The following is an 18,392-nucleotide window of genomic DNA, read 5'->3' on the forward strand; positions in this document are numbered from 1 at the left end:
GCCAGGAGTCCGGCTCCAAATGAATAGTAAACAGAGTTGGCCAGGCACACCCACCCCTCCTCGCCACCCACGAAAGTATCTTCACCTACGGAGAAGCATGCCAACTCCCCTCCGCCCATGTCCAAGACTCTGAGGACTAAAGGCCAACACTGAGAGAAGGGACAACAGACAGCAAAGAGAGTCCTGGTCAGGGGACCAGACTGTTCCCAGCTCATTCACTAGGGAAGTCTACTTTGCATCTCATCTATCCCCACTGCTCAGTGGTCCCACCAGGTGGCTCACTGGAAATTACTGTCACCTTTCAAAGACACACTACTGCTCTGCCTCTCTGCCCCATGTCACATTCATCACCCACCGTCTACCTATAGAAAACACACCATTGGTTTATGTTATTGGATGTGCACGCAGGCAGATAAGAGCCCCTGTTACAATGGAGAGCAAAGCCCTGAAGGGCAGCATCCCATGGCAACAAGGCAGAGGGCTGTCCAGTCTGCTTACACACTCACGCACATGCACACACACACGCACATAATTCCCGTGCACCAACACCACTGGAACAACTCAAAGCCATTTGGAGCAGCAGCCCCCAAGCCGGGCCTCTGAGCCTTCCCAAAGTCAGTCAGCCCTCATGCCAGGTGTCCTGCCATGCAGCTGCCATCGACCCTCCAGGCCATCAGCCCCTGAGATGCCACGCAGACTTTTCCACTCATCCAAAGCTTCTTAAGTGCTTCTGATATACACCATGTGTCCCAACAGGAAAACACACACTCATCAACTCCACAAAATGCTCCAGATGTGATCAAAGCTGGAGAGGCAAAAGAAAACAGAGATGGGGGTGTTCAGGAAAGGGAAGAGGAAGAGAGAAATCCAGGGGTTATGGCAGCAGGGGTACCCTGGGTGGTGGTGAGTCCAATGGATTGAGTCTAGAACTGGGGGTCCAGACTCCCAGGCTCCAATCCTTCCTTGCCACAATCAACTTGCCTCATTGTGAGACCTGGGGTCCTTCCCCAGACCAGCTTCAGGCTTAAGATTCTATCTAGAGAGCCTAGAAAGTTGGCCCTAGAAGGGACGTTACAGATCACCCATCCCAACCCCCCTATTGTTAGGTGAGGAAGGCAGCAGGTAAGTCAACCTGCCTGGAACATCTTCCACCACCTCTAACCCCACACACCCTTCTACCTCCCAGCTCACCACTGTCTGTATTAAATATCAGCAGGTTACGGCAGCAAAGATTAATGATTCCTTATCATTAAAGGAATGATGTCCCTCTGCCCCATTAAATCTGTTAGAGGATTTTGGTTCCCTTTTTATAAAGTGAGGCTTTCAAGGACCTCCCCTGCAAATCTAAAATTCCTAAGTCTCCATGATCTTTGGCAATACCCCCTTTAAGGAACCAGATCTGTTTTATTCTAAAAGGTCCTAGAGTCCCCTCACCATACCATCTAAACATCTGACCACATCCGTTCACTATCCCCCACCATCGTCTGGAGGCTCCTTTTAGGAAGCAGCCCCTGTATCTCACCAACAGCCTTCCTCTCTCAAAGTGGTACAAAGTGGTTAAGATAACGGGCTCTGGAGGGGCGCCTGGGTGGCTCACTCGGTTGAGCGTCCGACTTCAGCTCAGGTCACGATCTCGCGGTCCGCGAGTTCGAGCCCCGCGTCGGGCTCTGGGCTGATGGCTCAGAGCCTGGAGCCTGCTTCCAATTCTGTGTCTCCCTCTCTCTCTGACCCTCCCCCGTTCATGCTGTGTGTCTCTCTGTCTCAAAAATAAATAAACGTTAAAAAAAAATTAAAAAAAAAAGATAATGGGCTCTGGAGTTGTACTATGTGAGATCTGGAGCAAATGACTTATCTACTCTGTGTTGCAGTGTCCTCTTTTTGACAATGAGGTTGGTGACTGTGCCAACCTCACAGGGTTACCGTGAAGATCCAAGCAGAGCACACATACAGAGGGCATGGTGACACAGGTGCACAGTGAGTATAGGGGTCAATGCTATTAGTACTGGTCATCATCATGCCTACTGAGACATCTGCCACTGGGGAACAGGGCCATTACAACCTAGTGAAATCTGTGGGTTAGTTAGGATGTAGAAGGGAGAAAACAGAAAAGAGACTCTAAGCTTAGTGTCATACCACCCAGAACATCTGTCATGTCCTCTTGGAAGGACAGAAGACATCTCAGGAGCAGAAATTGCTCTTCTCCCCAGACCCTCCCAACCCCGCCCCTCCATCTTGTCTGACACAAAATGTGCAATCTCTTTCTAGTGCCCCACAAGGAAGAACTTCAGGTCCTTTAAAAGTAAAAGCCCAGCCAGATCATGTTAATGTCGTCCACACAAGTGCACCCACATAAGCCAAACTCTTCAAGGACGTACTCTTTTCCTTAGGATAAAGCCCCAAATCCTCAACCAGCCTACAGGAACCTCCAGGACCTGAGTCCTGCTTCACCCCAGCCTGGTCCCCTATCACTCCCCTCGCTGCAGACCTAATGCACCCTCTTCCAACAGTGGGGCAGTATACACAGTGGTGAAGAGAACCAGCTCTGAAGCCAGACTCAGGAGTTCAAATCTTACCTCTTACTTACTAGCTGTGTGACCCTGAGTGACTTCACAATCTCTTTGTGTTTTAACTTCTCATCTGTGAAAGGACTATAGTGATGTCTATCTCAAAGGGCTGTTGTAGGTTAGCAAATGTAAAGAGCTTAAGCAGTGCCTAACACACAGGAAGGACCATGTAATATCAGCTATTGCCATTACTCTGCATACCTTTGCCTGGCTTATCTTTGCTTTCACTCATGTATCAAAACTTAGTTCGCGGGGCGCCTGGGTGGCGCAGTCGGTTAAGCGTCCGACTTCAGCCAGGTCACGATCTCACGGCCCGTGAGTTCGAGCCCCGCGTCAGGCTCTGGGCTGATGGCTCAGAGCCTGGAGCCTGTTTCCGATTCTGTGTCTCCCTCTCTCTCTGCCCCTCCCCCGTTCATGCTCTGTCTCTCTCTGTCCCAAAAATAAATAAATGTTAAAAAAAAAAAAAAAAAAAAAAAAAAAAAAAAAAAAAACTTAGTTCGGGGCACCTGGGTGGCTCAGTTGGTTAAGCATTCGACTTTGGCTCAGGTCATGATCTCACAGTTCATGAGTTCGAGCCCTGTATCAGGCTCTGTGCTGACAGCTGAGAGCCTGGAGCTGGCTTTGGATTCTGTGTGTGTGTGTCTCTGCCCCATCCTTGCTCAAGCTCTGTCTGTCTCTTTCAAAAACAAATAAACATTAAAAAATTTTTAAGAAAACTTAGTTCAAAGTCACTTCCTTAACTTAGTTCAAAGTCCTTCTCCACCTAGGCTAGATTACCCTACATCTTTATTCCCATCACATTCCATGATCCTCCACTGTAAACCATGCCACATTTAAAATTAACTATATATTATCTGTGTTCCCTACTAGATCACAAGCCCCAGGAGATCAGACTAGTGTGGACCACAGGTTTAGATATTCCCGGGACAGTCGTGGTTTATACTTGCTGTCTCAGTGTGGTAGGTCAAATTGGTTTTCAGCCAATATTAACTTCCCAGCAACATAGATTTGTGCTTGGCTATGTGAGTTCTTTGGCCAATGGAACAGTAGCAAATGTGATGTTGGTGATACCTTAAGAGGTGCTATGTGTTTCCATTCCTTTGCTTGTGCTCTTGTGATTCACCATAAGAACATGCCCCAAGTAGCTTCTGATCTAAGGAGAATGTACACAACTATGAAGACCTGGACAGTCTGAGGTCTGTAGCCAAGCCCAGACGACCCGCAGCCTGAAGCAGAGCTTTTCCACTCAACCAACAGATACACGAGCAAGACAAATAAGTTACTGCTGTCATAAGCTACTGACTTTGGGGTACTTTGTTATGCAGCATTACCGTGACAATAGTTGACTAGTACACTCAGCATAATTATTAATAGTGCTCACCTTTACTCTTAAAAGTGTTCCAGGTAGATGATAAGTAACGTAACCACCCAAAGTCAGCCCATAGCTATCTACCTTTTTGTCATTTTTAACTCCAGTGCCTAAAACAGTGCCTGGCTCAGGGAAGGCGCTCAATGAACCCACTGAATAAAACTGAACTGAATTACAGAATTTCTTAAATCTCTTCCCCAAAAACATGGAGTCTTCTTCCCAACTGCATGGTTAGATGTTAAACCCTCAGAGAAGGGCTAATATATTCAAAAGGAGATATGATCTCACAGGATTTGACTGGATGGTGTTAAGCCTTCAGAGAAGGGCTAGTATTCCAAAGAGAGATACGATCTCACAGGATTTGACAAAGAGGGGAAACAGATCATGGAGTAAGCATGGAGGATGAATGAAGGGGAATGAAGCTCCACAGACAAGAGGAATCTCTATCAGGTGCATCAGGTGGGGCTTCCAGGAGGCTGAGTGTCCATGAGTGGGGCAAAGAGACACCCTTAGGATGGTTCTTCTCTCCACTGAGCAGCTTGCCTTCCTGACCAAAGGTTGAGGATTGGGCAGAATATCAACCGAAGGCAATACTGCCATTTTGTTATTGATAAGAGCTGGAAATCAGCCATTGTCCTTACCCTCATCTGGACAAAAATGCCCACATAAAAAGTTGAAAATCCCAGTCCTTTAATCCTCTCTCTGTGTCTCTTGTGTTCAGTTGAATATGGATTCTATGAGAGAAACTGACGAGGTGGAGCCAACAACCCTGAGGCCTAAGCCCTCAAGATGAGTTTTCCTGAGTCCCTTCAATGGGCTGGGTGACCCAAGCTAGGTGCCACATCTTTCAAAGTTTGCGTCAACCATTCTGCCAGAGGCAGACAGCAATCCTTGGCGGTCAGCCAACCACTCATATCTTTGAATACCTTAGATAATCTCAAAGGTACTGGAGGACAGCAACCTCCCAGGCAGGGATCTTGAAGCTTTTTGTTTTGCTTTATTTTGTTTCTTGCTTATGTCTGTGACTTCCAGACCCACAAAATGCTGTGGTTTTCCGTTTCTAAAACAGAGGCATGTCCCTCTGCGAAAAGCCTGGGCGTGCCGGGCTAATTAAATTTAGCTATCTTGTGGTGGTTGTTGTAACGTGTGTTCCGCCAATGTTATTCAATGTGTTAAGACGTTTTCTGTTTATGTTGGTTACATACCCATGTGGTGTGGGTGGAGAACATCACTCAAGGGAATATCATTAGCAGGAACAGGGAGCTCAAGGGTTCCAGAGACACGTGGTGAGACAGTGGCTCACGGGATCAAACAGTTGGGCCGTGTCCATGGTAACTTATCCACATGCTAGTCCCTTCCCTCTTGCTAGGGCAAGAGCAGTCCCTCAGATCTACCTGAGGTCCCCGACTTCCGCAGACAGGCTTGCACCTGCCACAGCCAGCCTAGAGGTTTTGCAGAGGAGAAGAGATCCCCCTCTCTCCGTCAGGGAGAGAGACTGCACCCGGTCCAAAGGGGCTGGGTGACTTGCCCAAAGTTTCCCAAGGGAGTGGGTGAGAAACTGCCTGCTACCACTTCACAGCTAGGAGTGCATGAGTCCTGAAACCCTCGTGAGCCCTGTTTTGCCACCTGCCTACATTCCAGAGAAGCCATTTGACAGCATCCCCTTTGGTTTTCCACTGTCGTGACTCCTTTGTCTGGGCTCTCTTGCCACACTCTCTCAAACGTCTCCTCCAACCACTGTCCGTAGCGCTGTGCTTTCTTCTCAGAGCTTCCTCAGCCTTGGCCATTCTCGGGTCTCTCCTGACCACAAATGCCTTTATCAGAGTCCTGTAAAGCTCCCGACCATATTTCTTCTCTCCTTCATACCTCTGCTTTCTACTCTAAACTCACCTGCTCTGTAAGTTACATGTTTCCCTCACAAACCATACTAAATCCAGGCACTACCCCTTCTAAACCTTCTACCACCTGCTCCTTGAACATCAACATATATCTGGTGTGTCAGCTACCTGCTGGGCACTATTTACAGCTCTGTGACCTCTATCAGCAGCGTTCCATTATGAGCACCTTGTGTCCCAACATAACACTTCAAGCTTCCTGCTCCCCCATTTCTTTCAGTTGTGATGCCACACCCAGGGCAAACTTCTTCATCCAGTAGACCCATGATGCAAAGACCGTGTTGTTAACAGAGTTCTATTTTGAGAATAATCTTTGATCATCTGGATTTCTTGCGACCTGACGACATCACACTTATTCTGGTCCCATCTCTGAGGCCCCCTGAGCTTCAGAAACACCATTTCACTCTCACTGGGGAACAAAAAGAAGACATTCCCATGACAAAGGCAGACCTTCCACAAAATCCCACACCTAACAGAAGCCAGGAGCCAGACTCTGGGACAGACTGTGGAAGAGTCTCACCTGGTACACAGTGCGAACCTGCTGGGGTGCCTGGTTGCGAAACCTGCAAATGAGACACAGCAGCACGTTGGAGTTGGGCAGGAGCTACTCGATTGACAAGAGCAAGAAATGACAACTGACAACCTGACAACATGGAAGAAGTCAGAACAAAAAGACTGCAAAAAAAACAGAATTGAGAAATCAAAAGCATGGTGTTCTGGGGTTGCTTAACAGAGGCACAAATGATTCTCTCCAGCTCAACGAGCCAAGAGTGGCCCATCACCCCTGCCATGCCCAGGGGACTGTTCATAACCATGACACCACTGTAAAGCAGAGGTTGACTATAGCCAATGAGCTCCACTCACCAGGAGCCCACACTAGTTTTCCCTCAGAGATTAACACCAGATAGCTGGAAACCCAGCTTGCCTGACGTCCAGTTGGATGGAGCCGTGTGTCACCTTCAGCCACATGCTACAAAGGAAAAAATATAGTTTCTGTAATCAGACAGGTCTGGGTGTGAATCCCAGATGGGCTGCCAGCTCTGTGGCTTGGGGAAGGTCCTTATCTTACTGAGCTCAGTATTCCCATCTGTAAAATGGAGGTAAGAATACTCATGTTGCAGGGTCACTGGGAGGCACAGAGCTCACACACACAAAGTGCACAGTTGCAATGCACTGATTTACAATGAGAAAACATAGTCCTATGATTATGCAATATTTGTCAAAACTCTTGAGCTGAAGGGCTATGTAAAGTTCTGCTAGCTTAGGGAATACTATCGTTTTCCTCTAGGGAGCAGATAAATAATAGCTTTGCTTAACCAAACGTATGTCCATCACCGCAGTATTTGTGCAATACTTTATCACAGTCCTCAAACTAATAACACTGGCCAGGTAGGACAGGTGTTATGGTCCCTATTTCATAGCTGAGGAAACTGAGGTTTGGGAGACAGCTTGTCCAGACTTTACATCAACTGGAAACAAAGCTGAAGCTAAAATTGAGTTCTTTTCATTCTTAACACACTGCTCCTCACCTAAGAGAATGTCCCTAAGCAAGTGCCTCAGGACTTAAACACAGGCACACTCTATCCATCTTTTAACTTAGTAAGTGGCAGCCTTACTCCTTCTCCATTTCCTTCCTGGATAGGGAGCTCTTATTTGTTTAAGTCTGTCTTCATATGCGTCCTCTCCAAATCTTTGATCACATTACTTTCCCTTCCCTGAAATATTTCCAGCCCGGCTGAGTTTTTTCTTTAGACACGATGACCTCAGCTAGACACATGTGAGGCTTTGCCATGATTTGGTAAGTTATGTGATCCTAAAATGTTTCCTGAGGATTTCCAGGGTCTGTGGGTACTGTGACATATCACATGGATATGTCTAGAAAGAGTTACGGTCACCTCCCAACAATCTTTGCCTGAGGCATGGCTGATACCCCTAAGCCCATCATTGCAGATGACTAGTTTGGGGGTCAATTTCCCCTCATGATCTTTTCCATATGCTAGTTTTCACAGCCTCACAGTTACTTTTTGTAAATTTCTCCATCAGTTTGTCCCTCCATTTCCCAGAAAAGCCTAGTGGCCATCTACAAGCTTAGAGATTTGACTTTGAACTTAAGCTCCCTCAGAACGGGGCCATGCTTAACTCATCTCCATACATCCAGCACCAGTGTCTGACATATGGTCAGTGCAAAATATGTGTTGGTTCAACTACACCAGCTAATGTGTGCAGAAGGACCCTGCTCTGAGTACCCCAAGGCCAGTGAGTCCCGAAGAGAAGCATCATGATGATGAGGCTGTTGAAGAGCCCGTGTCACACAAGGACATGCAGAAAGGCCCAGGAGCATTTTATGTAGAAGAAAAAAAAAGTCCAGGGAGCTGAACTAGAATCCGAAGGAGAGAAATAGGCAAAGTTCCTGATCCAGCTCCATGATCTCCTAGTGACTAGAAATGTCCAGCAGAGAAAACAAGTGACCCCTGAGGCAAAATTCTTTCTACTACAAGAGAAATCAAGCAGAGGCTGGGCATTTGCTGGAATATGCTGTGAGAGCAAGTCTCCATCCCTTCATTCCAGGCCTAGGCACTGGGGTGGTGGCCCCTAAGTGCATTCCTCCTCTGCCGGTAGGGTTTGGTCCCGGAGGTTCTGGGTAGCTGAGAGTCTACTGCTCACAAGGGCCCAAGGGGAAAATGGAAAATATAGCTTGCCATGTATTTTTAGAATAACAGCAGCCTCTCTTCTTCCCTGTGAAATTGGACATAAGAGAGTCAAGGAGGCAATAAGCTGTGAGGCAGACAACCTGTTCTTTCCCCGGTTCTGCCCATGGAATTCTGGGTGGCCATGGGGACTGTGTGTGCGTGCGTGCGTGTGTGTGTGTGTGTGTGTGTGTGGCCTCCTGGTACTTGGGATCCACCATGTGTACCATATGGCTGATACTGTAGGCAGAAAGATTAAAAGTTTGATCTGAAACAGGAGCCACCATCCATGGAAGGCTGTTCTGAGGCTTGGGAGGCCACCCTCATAAGACCAAGCTGACCTCCAGGCACAGCCTTGGACTGGAGTGGAGAGCACTGAATTCCAACTCCTGGTCCACAGGTTGACCACAGACCTACTGCTCTCCCTCTGGGCGGGAGGGGGGGGGGAGGGGGGGAGGGGGGGTTGCACCTGAAGGACCGTGGCTCTCAGTGGGGGAAGCAAGAACCCTGTCCCAGCTACATTTAATAAACAGCCTGGCTTACTTCCTGACCTGTACAATGGGCCAGAATATAACAGCACAGAACATTACAATCCTTGTTTCTGCCTTGCCTCAACCAGCTACTGCCTGCTGCTCTGTGTCTACTCTGTTCCCCCAACCCGGGAGGTAAAGGAAAAATATTCTTCAGGCCCACAAGATACTATTTCTTTCCAGTCTGCAAAAGGTTGCCCTGCCAAATCCAGTACTTCAAATGCTGGGACCCATGCAAATACCAAGGTGCTAGCCCTGCACTTCGTCTCTCCTTGGTCTCCCCTCCCTTGGATCTAGCCTCACCTCCTTCCAATTCTCTGCTAATTCACAGGGCAGAGCCAGGGACACAGGCCAGACTGGCACAGAGTCTATACAGGTGAGACCTGTAAGTCAACTTTTTGACCTAACGGCTCTCACTCAACAGTCATGAGGGATCTAGCTTTGAGTCAGTGGGATTTCCAGCCATCAGTATCAGGCTCAACAGTAAATCCATACAAAGGGCAGCCCAGGCTGGCCATGAATACACATTCATGTCCTTTAACCTCAGTCCTTCAGAAAGTAACATTTCTAATTCAAGTGCCACCTCTTCCAGGAAGCCTTCCCTTATTCTGCTAGTAGCAATTACTCTTCATCTGCTGTCCTGCAGTATTATGTTTGTACTTAAGTTATAATCCTTTTAAGCCCTCACTTCATCCTGCCTTGCACACATCTACCTCCCTACATAATTGCTAGATCTTTAGGGCACAAACCCCACCTTATTCATCTTGCACCTCCCCATGCCTCCTAGCACAGAGACTTGCTCGCCGTAAGCATCAGTAAATGCTTACTGCGTTGGACTGAACTGCCTTTATAAATCCCAGAGAAGGATCAAGGAGGAGGCAGCAGTGCTCAGGAAATAATTAATCACGGGTTGATCAACATTTTTTCCTCTCCAGTCCCTCCCCCAAACCAGCTGCGGCCGGTCCTTCCTGAGCCTGGCCTGCTGAGAAGCCTCCTCAGAAAGAATGTGGCTTCCTCTGTCTTCCTTCTGGAGGGATTTGGATGGGTCACATTTCAGGGGGGTAGAAGTAGGGCCCCAAGACCGAGAGGGACAGATCAAATCACACAGCCGTCTAGTGGCTGTCCTGGAGAACTCTGGCAAGGACAAGGACCTCCGCCTTGCAGAGGAGGAGGGAAAGGCAATTCCTGTGATGCCAGGGCTCCAGAGAGGCTCCCCATGGGCAGGGCTGGAGAGGGCTGGATTCTAAGATGGCAGAGATGTGCAGCAAGGTGGGGGCACAGGGCCGCTCTTGCTATTCACAGATGAGCCCCAAAGGCTGCGGAGATGGTGTGACCCCATAGAAATCACTCTCAAGTCATTGTGGAAGTGTTCGTGTCTTAAGACGTTAGGCCAGGACGTTTCGAAGAGAACTCCAGAGCTGCCACATGGACGGGTTCCATGCCCAAGGCCTGATTTCTAGGAAGCCTCACTCATGAAGTGGGCATTAAGTAATGAGTAAGAGTCTGGGTGCCTGGGTGGCTCAGTCGGTTAGGCGTCCAACTGAGGCTCAGGTCATGATCTCACAGTTCGTGAGTTCAAACCCCACGTCGGACTCTGTGCTGACAGCTCAGGGCCTGGAGCCTGCTTCTGATTCTGTGTCTCCCTCCCCTCAGCAGCTCCCCTGCTCACACTCTGTCTCTCTCTCAAAATAAATAAAGATTAAAAAAAAAATTTTAAGTCATGAGTAAGAGTCAATCACTCCTCTCTAGACTGTAATCCTGATTCGGTGTGGCAAACCCGAGGCCGTCCATGCATTATCCTCTTGAAGAATTCCCCAAAGTCAATGGAATGCAGTCATGCTAAGCCTGGGAGACTTCTGGACCCCTCTCTTCCTCACAAAGTCATGGGCAAGCAGCGGCATGGGCTTAAAATAAAATTTATGTATACCAACTTCAACATAGTTAGAAGCTAAGTTAAACTCAGCTTAAAGCCTACTGCTTTGTCTGATCCATACCAAAACCTTCCAGCTAAGAAAATCAGCCTGTGAGCAGACATTAATTTTAGTGAAAAGACAGGTCATGGCCCTAATAGTGGATCACACCTGCACAAATTCAAAAGGCCCCAGGCCTCCAGGTTCCCCGGAAAATAAAGGCTGTTTCCCTCCTGGGATGTTGGGGAGTTAACCTAGAGCAGTATAGACAAAAAAAAATCTACTTTTCTGGCTGTGAGGACCCTCTTATGGCTCCTAAGGGACCAGAAGAGTCATTTCCTTCCAGCTAAGGCATCATTTCATCCATTGTCTTGGTCACAAGCTGTGTTTCTACCAGGGCATAAGTGGTGCTGGCTGCAAGTTCTTAGAGAGAGCTACTGAGAGTGGTATCCCTGCTGGATACCTCCCTGGGGAACTTTCCAGGCAATGCTCTCTCTCTCTCTCACACACACACACACACACATACACACATACAGCTCAGGCCTGCAGGCCCCACCCAAGCTTTCCAGAGCAAAGACAGGATCCAGGGGTGGAGAGCCCTGTTGAGCTGGGAGAGACCCATTAGCAGTCTCACAGTGCAGCCTGCTGGGCACGAATGAAGGTGCAGCAGGAGGCAGGGGTGAGGGGTGCAGGGAAAGGTATCTTGCCTCCCCTCTGTCCACTTCTAACACCTGGGAAAGGGGCCTCAAACCCCAAATTTTCAGTTTAGGCTTGAAGGCCTTTGAAAGGGAAAAGATAGTTAGTCCTGGGGCTTTCAAATGCACACAGATCTCCCACCCCCACCGAGTTGTCAACTGCTCGATGCTTTAGAACATTCCAAATAGTTGGCATGAAGGAAGAGCACTGCGGATCCACAGGAGGAACAGAAGATCAGTACTGAAAAGAAAGGAGCTGAGTGTCCAAGGAAACAGGCGGGAAATGCCTCCCGTAAGCCTCTGTATGAATTGTCATTTCCAACTTATAGAGGACTTCCTGCTTCCGCCAGGCTTTCAACACAAGCACATGGAGACAATTTCTACTTGAGGCCCAAAGAGGGTGTGGTCCACGTTAGTAAGCAGCAATGCAACAACACTGACACAGTGTGGGGGCCAGCCAGGGGCTGGACTCTGCACAGGCCAGGTGGGTCCTGACAGGCGGTGGCAGGAAAGATGGAGAAGTTGCTGAAGAGAGACGGCCCTGAAGAAGCACTCACAGGACCTGGTGTCAGAGCAGGGAGTGGCAGGTGAGAAAGAGGGCCGCCAATAAAGAGGAAAAAGGAGGTGGCTTTGAATCGGGCAAGGTGAGCTGGGCCATTTGCAAGGCAATGTAACGGGAGTCCAGGGTCGTGCCTGCGGGGTGTGGATAGCTGTTTCCCACACCTTGCACCCTCTTTTCTCTCCATGACCCCTCTCACACCCTGGTCTCGCTTACCTGTCTCTGCTTCCCCGCCTATTACTCTGTTCGCCCCTAATGCCCCTGGCCCTTCCCTCTCTCCCACTACTGTCAATTTTTCCTTCCAGCAGCTCCTTGAAATTGGAGAGTTTCTTATACCACTGGGTGGACAGCAGCCCCCCCCCCACAACCCCCATACACCACCCAATGATCCCCTTCCCTTCCCCCACAGCCAGCCTCAGAGGGATGCCTGAGGCTCCAGCCTTCCTCCCTCCCAGCCAAACCAGCCAAGCCGCTGGCCTCACCCAGGAGCTGTGGGAGCTCCCTGAGCCATCTGATGTATGAGGAGCAGTGGACAGCCTCCAGCTCCACAGCACACCATGCCCCGTCTAGACAGATCTGAGCTCTGTGTCCTCAGGAACCGCCAGGCCCCAGAGCAAGGCTTTGCTCCAAAGGTAATTCTTCCCCTGCAGGTGAGGCCGCTTTGGTGGCCAAAACTGAGTGCACATTGGAGCCTTTTTCCACTTAGCTGGCGGCCAGTCACCTGAAGTCTCTGGGGGAAAAGACAAGGCTCTCTGGTAGGGAAAATTCTTATTTTTTCATCATATTTTGTAAAAACGAGTATGTAGCTGGAGAAAACAGGCGACAGAGTGGGTGGCCACTTGGGATGCAAGGAGGAAGATCAAAGCCCACCAAGCATGGAGGAAACAGCCTTGGTGTGGCCCAGAGAACAATCTAGGTGGCCAGTGCTTCAGACAAGGCAGCCAGGGAATGGGAGGTGTGGGGTGAGGAAGCCTCAGTCACAGGCACCCCATGGCCCTGCTCTGCGACCCCAGTGCTTCAGTTAACAGTCTTCAGCTGGAACAAACACCTGCTGTCAAGAGACATCCAAGCAAGCTCCCAGTTCCCTGGGCGGGCCGTCACATCTCTGTGTGGGAGGTGAACCTACCCAAGCTGCGGCCCCCAGGCTGCTTTCTTCTTCCAAGAAGAAGCTGGAATCCCTCCCTCTGGACACAATCCTTCTGGCTGCTGCCCCTCTCACAATCCCAGCCCAGGGCAATTAGCCAGGAACACTCTCTGTGTTTACTGGCTGATTAATTAGCTCATTAGAAGAGCCACAAGTGACCGTGTGGCAGTGAGTCCATTATGGCAGTCATGAGGCCAAAAGTTCCCATCTTTTCCAAATGGGCCTGTGCTACCAAATCTCCTCACAGATCCCTCAGTTAAGCCTCCCAATTTATTATTACTTTTTTTTTTTTTTTTTTTTTTTTTTTTCAGTTTACGATAACCAGGATCCCGATGACCATGGAAGGAACGTGGCTTGCCCAAAGAAGCCACAGCCCACAATGGCAGGCCCGGCCTCCACTCTCAGCTCAGTGCTTTCCCGCTTCACAGTGCTGCCTCCCTACATTCCAGCCGGGAATGAAGCTGGGCTCAGAGAGCCCACTGAGACTCCAGAGTCCTCAACCCACTTGAGGCTAGTCAGACCCACAGCATTCTAGTATGTTCTCTCAAAGGACTTTCACTAATGTTCTGCAGAAGCTAGGGAAACTCTCAAGGTACCAAGACATCATTTGAGGGGCAGCACTAAAGGGAGGGATTCCAGTCTCTTCTCCCTTCTAATGTGAAGAAGCCATAAAGAGCTGACATTCCCTGTCAGAAGAGCCAGTTTATTCCTCACGTGATTAGTCAGGTCTTCCCTTCTCTTGGTCAACACCATGGCCACTTGGGCATAACCCAAGGATCTGCTTCACCCTATCCTCCAGGATGAATCTGAAGGACAATAGTAAGAGTGATAGCTGCATACACACACACACACACACACACACACACACACACACAGGCAGGGAAAGACATACTATATGCTGAGAGACAGAAGTCATGATATATCAATGTACATTAACTGCTGCCCCACACAGACACCATTCCCCCCTCCCTGCCCTGAGCTGCTTCCTCATGCATCAGACATAGAGCAGGACAATCATAGCCTAGAAAAACAGATCCCTCTCCTTGGCCAACAGACTGCCAGGGGTTAAGAGGGTTGACAGGTGCCTTTCAGAATCTGCATCTCTAGGGTCCTCCCAAGAGTGCCCCCCAGATCTTACCTGATGAGGTCAATAGGTTGAAATTTATAAAACACTCCGTAGCGTGCCCATTCTTGATACAGCAGCTAAACAAGAAAAACAGGGAAACAGATAAGAGGTGCAGGGGGACAACTGTTCACCTGTTTGTCCACCCTAGCAAGTCAAAATTTTAGCGCCCCAAACCACCCTAGCAAATCAAAATTGAATCCCCAAAGTTCAGCTTCTAGGAAAATTCTCACGAGATCCACCAGAAAGATATCCAAAGGCAGGAGGCTACAGAGGCTGACTTCCTCTTTGGCTATAGGAGGCTATAGAGGTGACCTTTATCACACTCTGGGGCAGTGCCTGACAATCATAACCCCACCTTCTTTATTCCCTTGCCTTGCTTCATCCAGGAAAATGAGTCCTGGCTTGCTTTCATTCACTCATTTAATGTATTTATTGAACATCTACTATGTGCCAGATGCTGGATATAGCTATAAACCAAACAAAATCACTGTTGTCATGGAGCTTACACCCTGATGTGTGGAAACAAACAGAAACACACCAACATGTAAGATTTATAAATGCTTGGGGCACCTGGGTGGCTCAGTTGGTTAAGCATCTGACTCTTGGTTTCAGCTTGGGTCATGATCTCATGATGTGTGAGTTCGAGCCGTGTGTCGGGCTCTGTGCTGACAGCACAGAGCCTGCTTGGGATTCTCTCTCTCCCTCTCTCTCTGCCTCTCCTCGCCTCCCCTGCTTGCACACATGCTCACTCTCTCACTCTCTCTCTCTCTCTCTCAAAATAAATAAGTAAACTTTAAAAAAATAGATTTATAAATGGCTTCAGGAAAAGCAAATTGAGGCAAAGGAATAGAATACAAAGGGCAGCGGAGTGGAGTAGGATGCTATTTTAGATAGATGGCAAGGGAAGGCCTCTCTGAGGTGACCTCTGAGCTGAAGAAGTGAGGGAATGTGCCAGGCAGAAAAGTGCTCTCCTGTGCAAAGGCCCTGAGGACAGTGCATGCGTTATATCCTAGGGAAAACAGGGAAGCCTGTTTGCACTTCCAGGGCAGTGTGACTGTGAGGCAAAAAATGAGAGATAATGTCAGAAAGTACTGAGGTGGCAGATCACTCATGGGCTTGTAGGCCACGCCCAAACCTTTGGACTTTGAAGGAAGCCAGGAGGGGAGATTTGCCGGAGTGGGGAGAAACAGTCTGCCTTGACTACAGACCTCCCACTCCGGCTGCTGTGTGGAGAAGAGACTAAGAGCTGGCATAGGAGTAGGGGGCCTACCACAGCGGTCCAGAAGAGATCATGGTGAGCCGTGCAGCATTGGTGGTATAGTGGTGAGCATAGCTGCCTTCCAGAAGAGATCATGGTGGCCTTTGCCACAGAGGCAGTGGGGGAAGTAATGAGAAGTGGTTGATTCCACTTTATATTTTAAATGTAGAGTAAGATTGACTGTTAGATTGGATGTGGAATGAGAGATGGAGAACCTGGCCTGAGCTGCTGAGTGAATGGTGACTCCATGCGCTATGGTGGGGAGACTGTGGGAAGAACCAGTCAGCAAGGCAGAACCAGTTCCGTTTGGGACGTGCTAATCTAAGATGCCCTTCTGGCATCCACATGGGGCTACTGAGTAAGCAGCTGGACGTAAGCTTCTGGAGTTCAAAAGAGAGTCCATCTCCTTTACAAAGAAGATGTACATTTGGGAGGTGTCAGGCCAAAGATGACTTATAAGGTCATTAAACTAAGGATCTAACCACCAAGGAAGAGGAAGTAGGTAAGGAAGAGGCGTGACATCAGGGCCCCAGTGCAGCAATGGTCAGAGAGCAAGGAGATGATGAACAGCACAGGAGACGGCAGAGCAGCCGGGAATGTGCTACACGTGTGTGGTGTCCTGGAAACCAAGGGACAACTGGTTTCAAAACGAAGAAAATGACCAGCTGTGCCAAACACTGCTGATGGGTCAGGTCAGATAAGAATGGAGCAGTGACCTCCGGACTCGGTGACTGTAAGGTCACACATGACCTTGACAAGAGGGGTTTCTGTGGAGCTATGGGGGCAACACCTGAGTGCACCACATTCTAGAAGTTAAGGGAGGAAATGAGGCACCAACACATCAAGCCATGCCATCCTGTGACGTTTTCCCAGCAACGTTAGCAGAGCCAGCATGTGGGCAAAACCTAGGTGTCAATCCCAGTGGAAAAACCGCATTTTGGTTTCAAACACTTCGCCGGTGAGCTTCACAGCTCATCCGCCTGGAAATGAAGTGATCTGGTAATGAACCATTATTAGACGTCATCTACATACCCAAGCTGAATAGATATTAGCGTGTAACTGAATTATACGTCTAGCATTGACAAGTCAAGCTAGACGTCAAGCATTGACAATACACTGGCCATCCTGTTAATGTTCTTTATTCTCCTTACACATCACACGTCCTTATACATGACACAGAATTCATAAGGAATTCTGTCAAGGAGACCCTGCTCTAACTAGGTATTTTAGATATCCAGTTGTACGTTAGGAAGCCATCCTTTTCACCTGAGAACCTTTAAAGACATGCTTTTTAAGGAAACTGACATAAGAACTGGCATTCCTCCTTAATGGGTAAAGACTTCTATCATCATCATACCTCCCAACCACTACAGAACAGAACCCAAAACCACATGGACCCTGACAGAGCAGCCTTAGTCACCGCCACTTGCAGAGGAGGAAACCCACACACGAAAAGTGACGCAGCGCCATGACCAGCAGAGCAGGATGTGAATCCGTGAGTTTGGATGCCACTCACTCCGGGCAGGTGGCGTCTAACCTAATCTCACTGTTCCTATTACACCACCTCCTCCCCTTTGTCTGAGGTGCTACTACTGCCCTGGGTCTTTATTCCCTCTCATAGTGCAATCCCTGCACTCACCAGCACCTGGCTGTCATCATCTGTGGCCCAAAGGGAGGCCAATGTGCGTCAGGAGGTAAGAGCAAGGACTCCCCTGAGGGCTGTGGGTCGTCACTGCCTGCGTCCTGGTTCTGACCTCCAGAGCAGATTCCTCTCCGAATCTGCCAAAACCTGAGCCTGAGAACATCCATCTGCTACTGCCCTGGAGGGAAAAACTAAAAACACTCCAAGAACCAGTATGGCACAGTTGGCTTGGGCCCAAACTGACAGCCAAGCTCACAAGCCTTGCCCCTGGTGGGATATCGAGCATGCTGCAAGAAACGTCTGGAGGTCCCTTTCTCAGCGTGGCACCCTCGGAGCACAAAGCTAGATTCAGTTTGTGAGGATGAGCCAAGAGAGCTGTGTGAGCCCCATGCAGATGGGCAGGATGGACACAGAGGACATCACGGGGCAGCCCCTGCAATGGAGCTCCAGCTACTGGACACCAAGCCTGGGAAGTGATGCAGCAGTGAGGGCCAAATGCCCATGTGGCTCTCTCCAGGCTGGCTCGAGCACTGCAGACCCTTTGCTATCTCTACAAATGTTCACTCACACATACTTAGAGACCAAGTGAGTCTTACATACTAAAGCCCAGGTTACGGGGTCCCAGAGCAGACTGGCAGTCAGGGTGGAGGGAGACGTGCTCTGGAGTCTGCCCCCTAGGGATTAGCGTGGTGGAGGAAAGTGCAGGAAGACATCCACAGTATCTCGTAACAATCCCTTTACGTGTGCAGAGTCTAGATCCTTCTAATGCAGCTTTTAGTAAATCCACTTTCTCCCTCAGAGCTACACCACATCCTCTTCATGACTGGCCAAGCCTGCAAATAGATTCAGGAAGGTCCACGGCTCCCTCTCAATGGACAGTACCTTATTTCAGAGGCCCGGATGTCATTCCAAACACGTCGGCCTGACCCTAAACCTTTACGGCAGGAAGCAACGACCCACAGGGGCCACTCTGCCTGACGGATCAGGGCATTCAAGCAGCCCATGGGTTCCCT

The 18,392-nt window shown here is 49.1% G+C and overlaps 1 protein-coding gene across 1 annotated transcript in view; it reads right to left on the reverse strand.

The window, feature by feature from the left end:
- Window positions 1–18,392, reverse strand: part of ANO2 (anoctamin 2) — a 257,957-nt gene that overhangs the window by 195,761 nt on the left and 43,804 nt on the right. Inside the window, exon 7 of the mRNA XM_047866504.1 lies at window positions 14,492–14,556. Within this exon, the coding sequence (XP_047722460.1) occupies window positions 14,492–14,556 (65 nt within the window). The remainder of the gene's footprint in view (window positions 1–14,491; window positions 14,557–18,392) is intronic.

This window comes from Prionailurus viverrinus, chromosome B4 (genome assembly GCF_022837055.1).
Source record: "Prionailurus viverrinus isolate Anna chromosome B4, UM_Priviv_1.0, whole genome shotgun sequence".
NCBI lineage: Eukaryota > Metazoa > Chordata > Mammalia > Carnivora > Felidae > Prionailurus > Prionailurus viverrinus.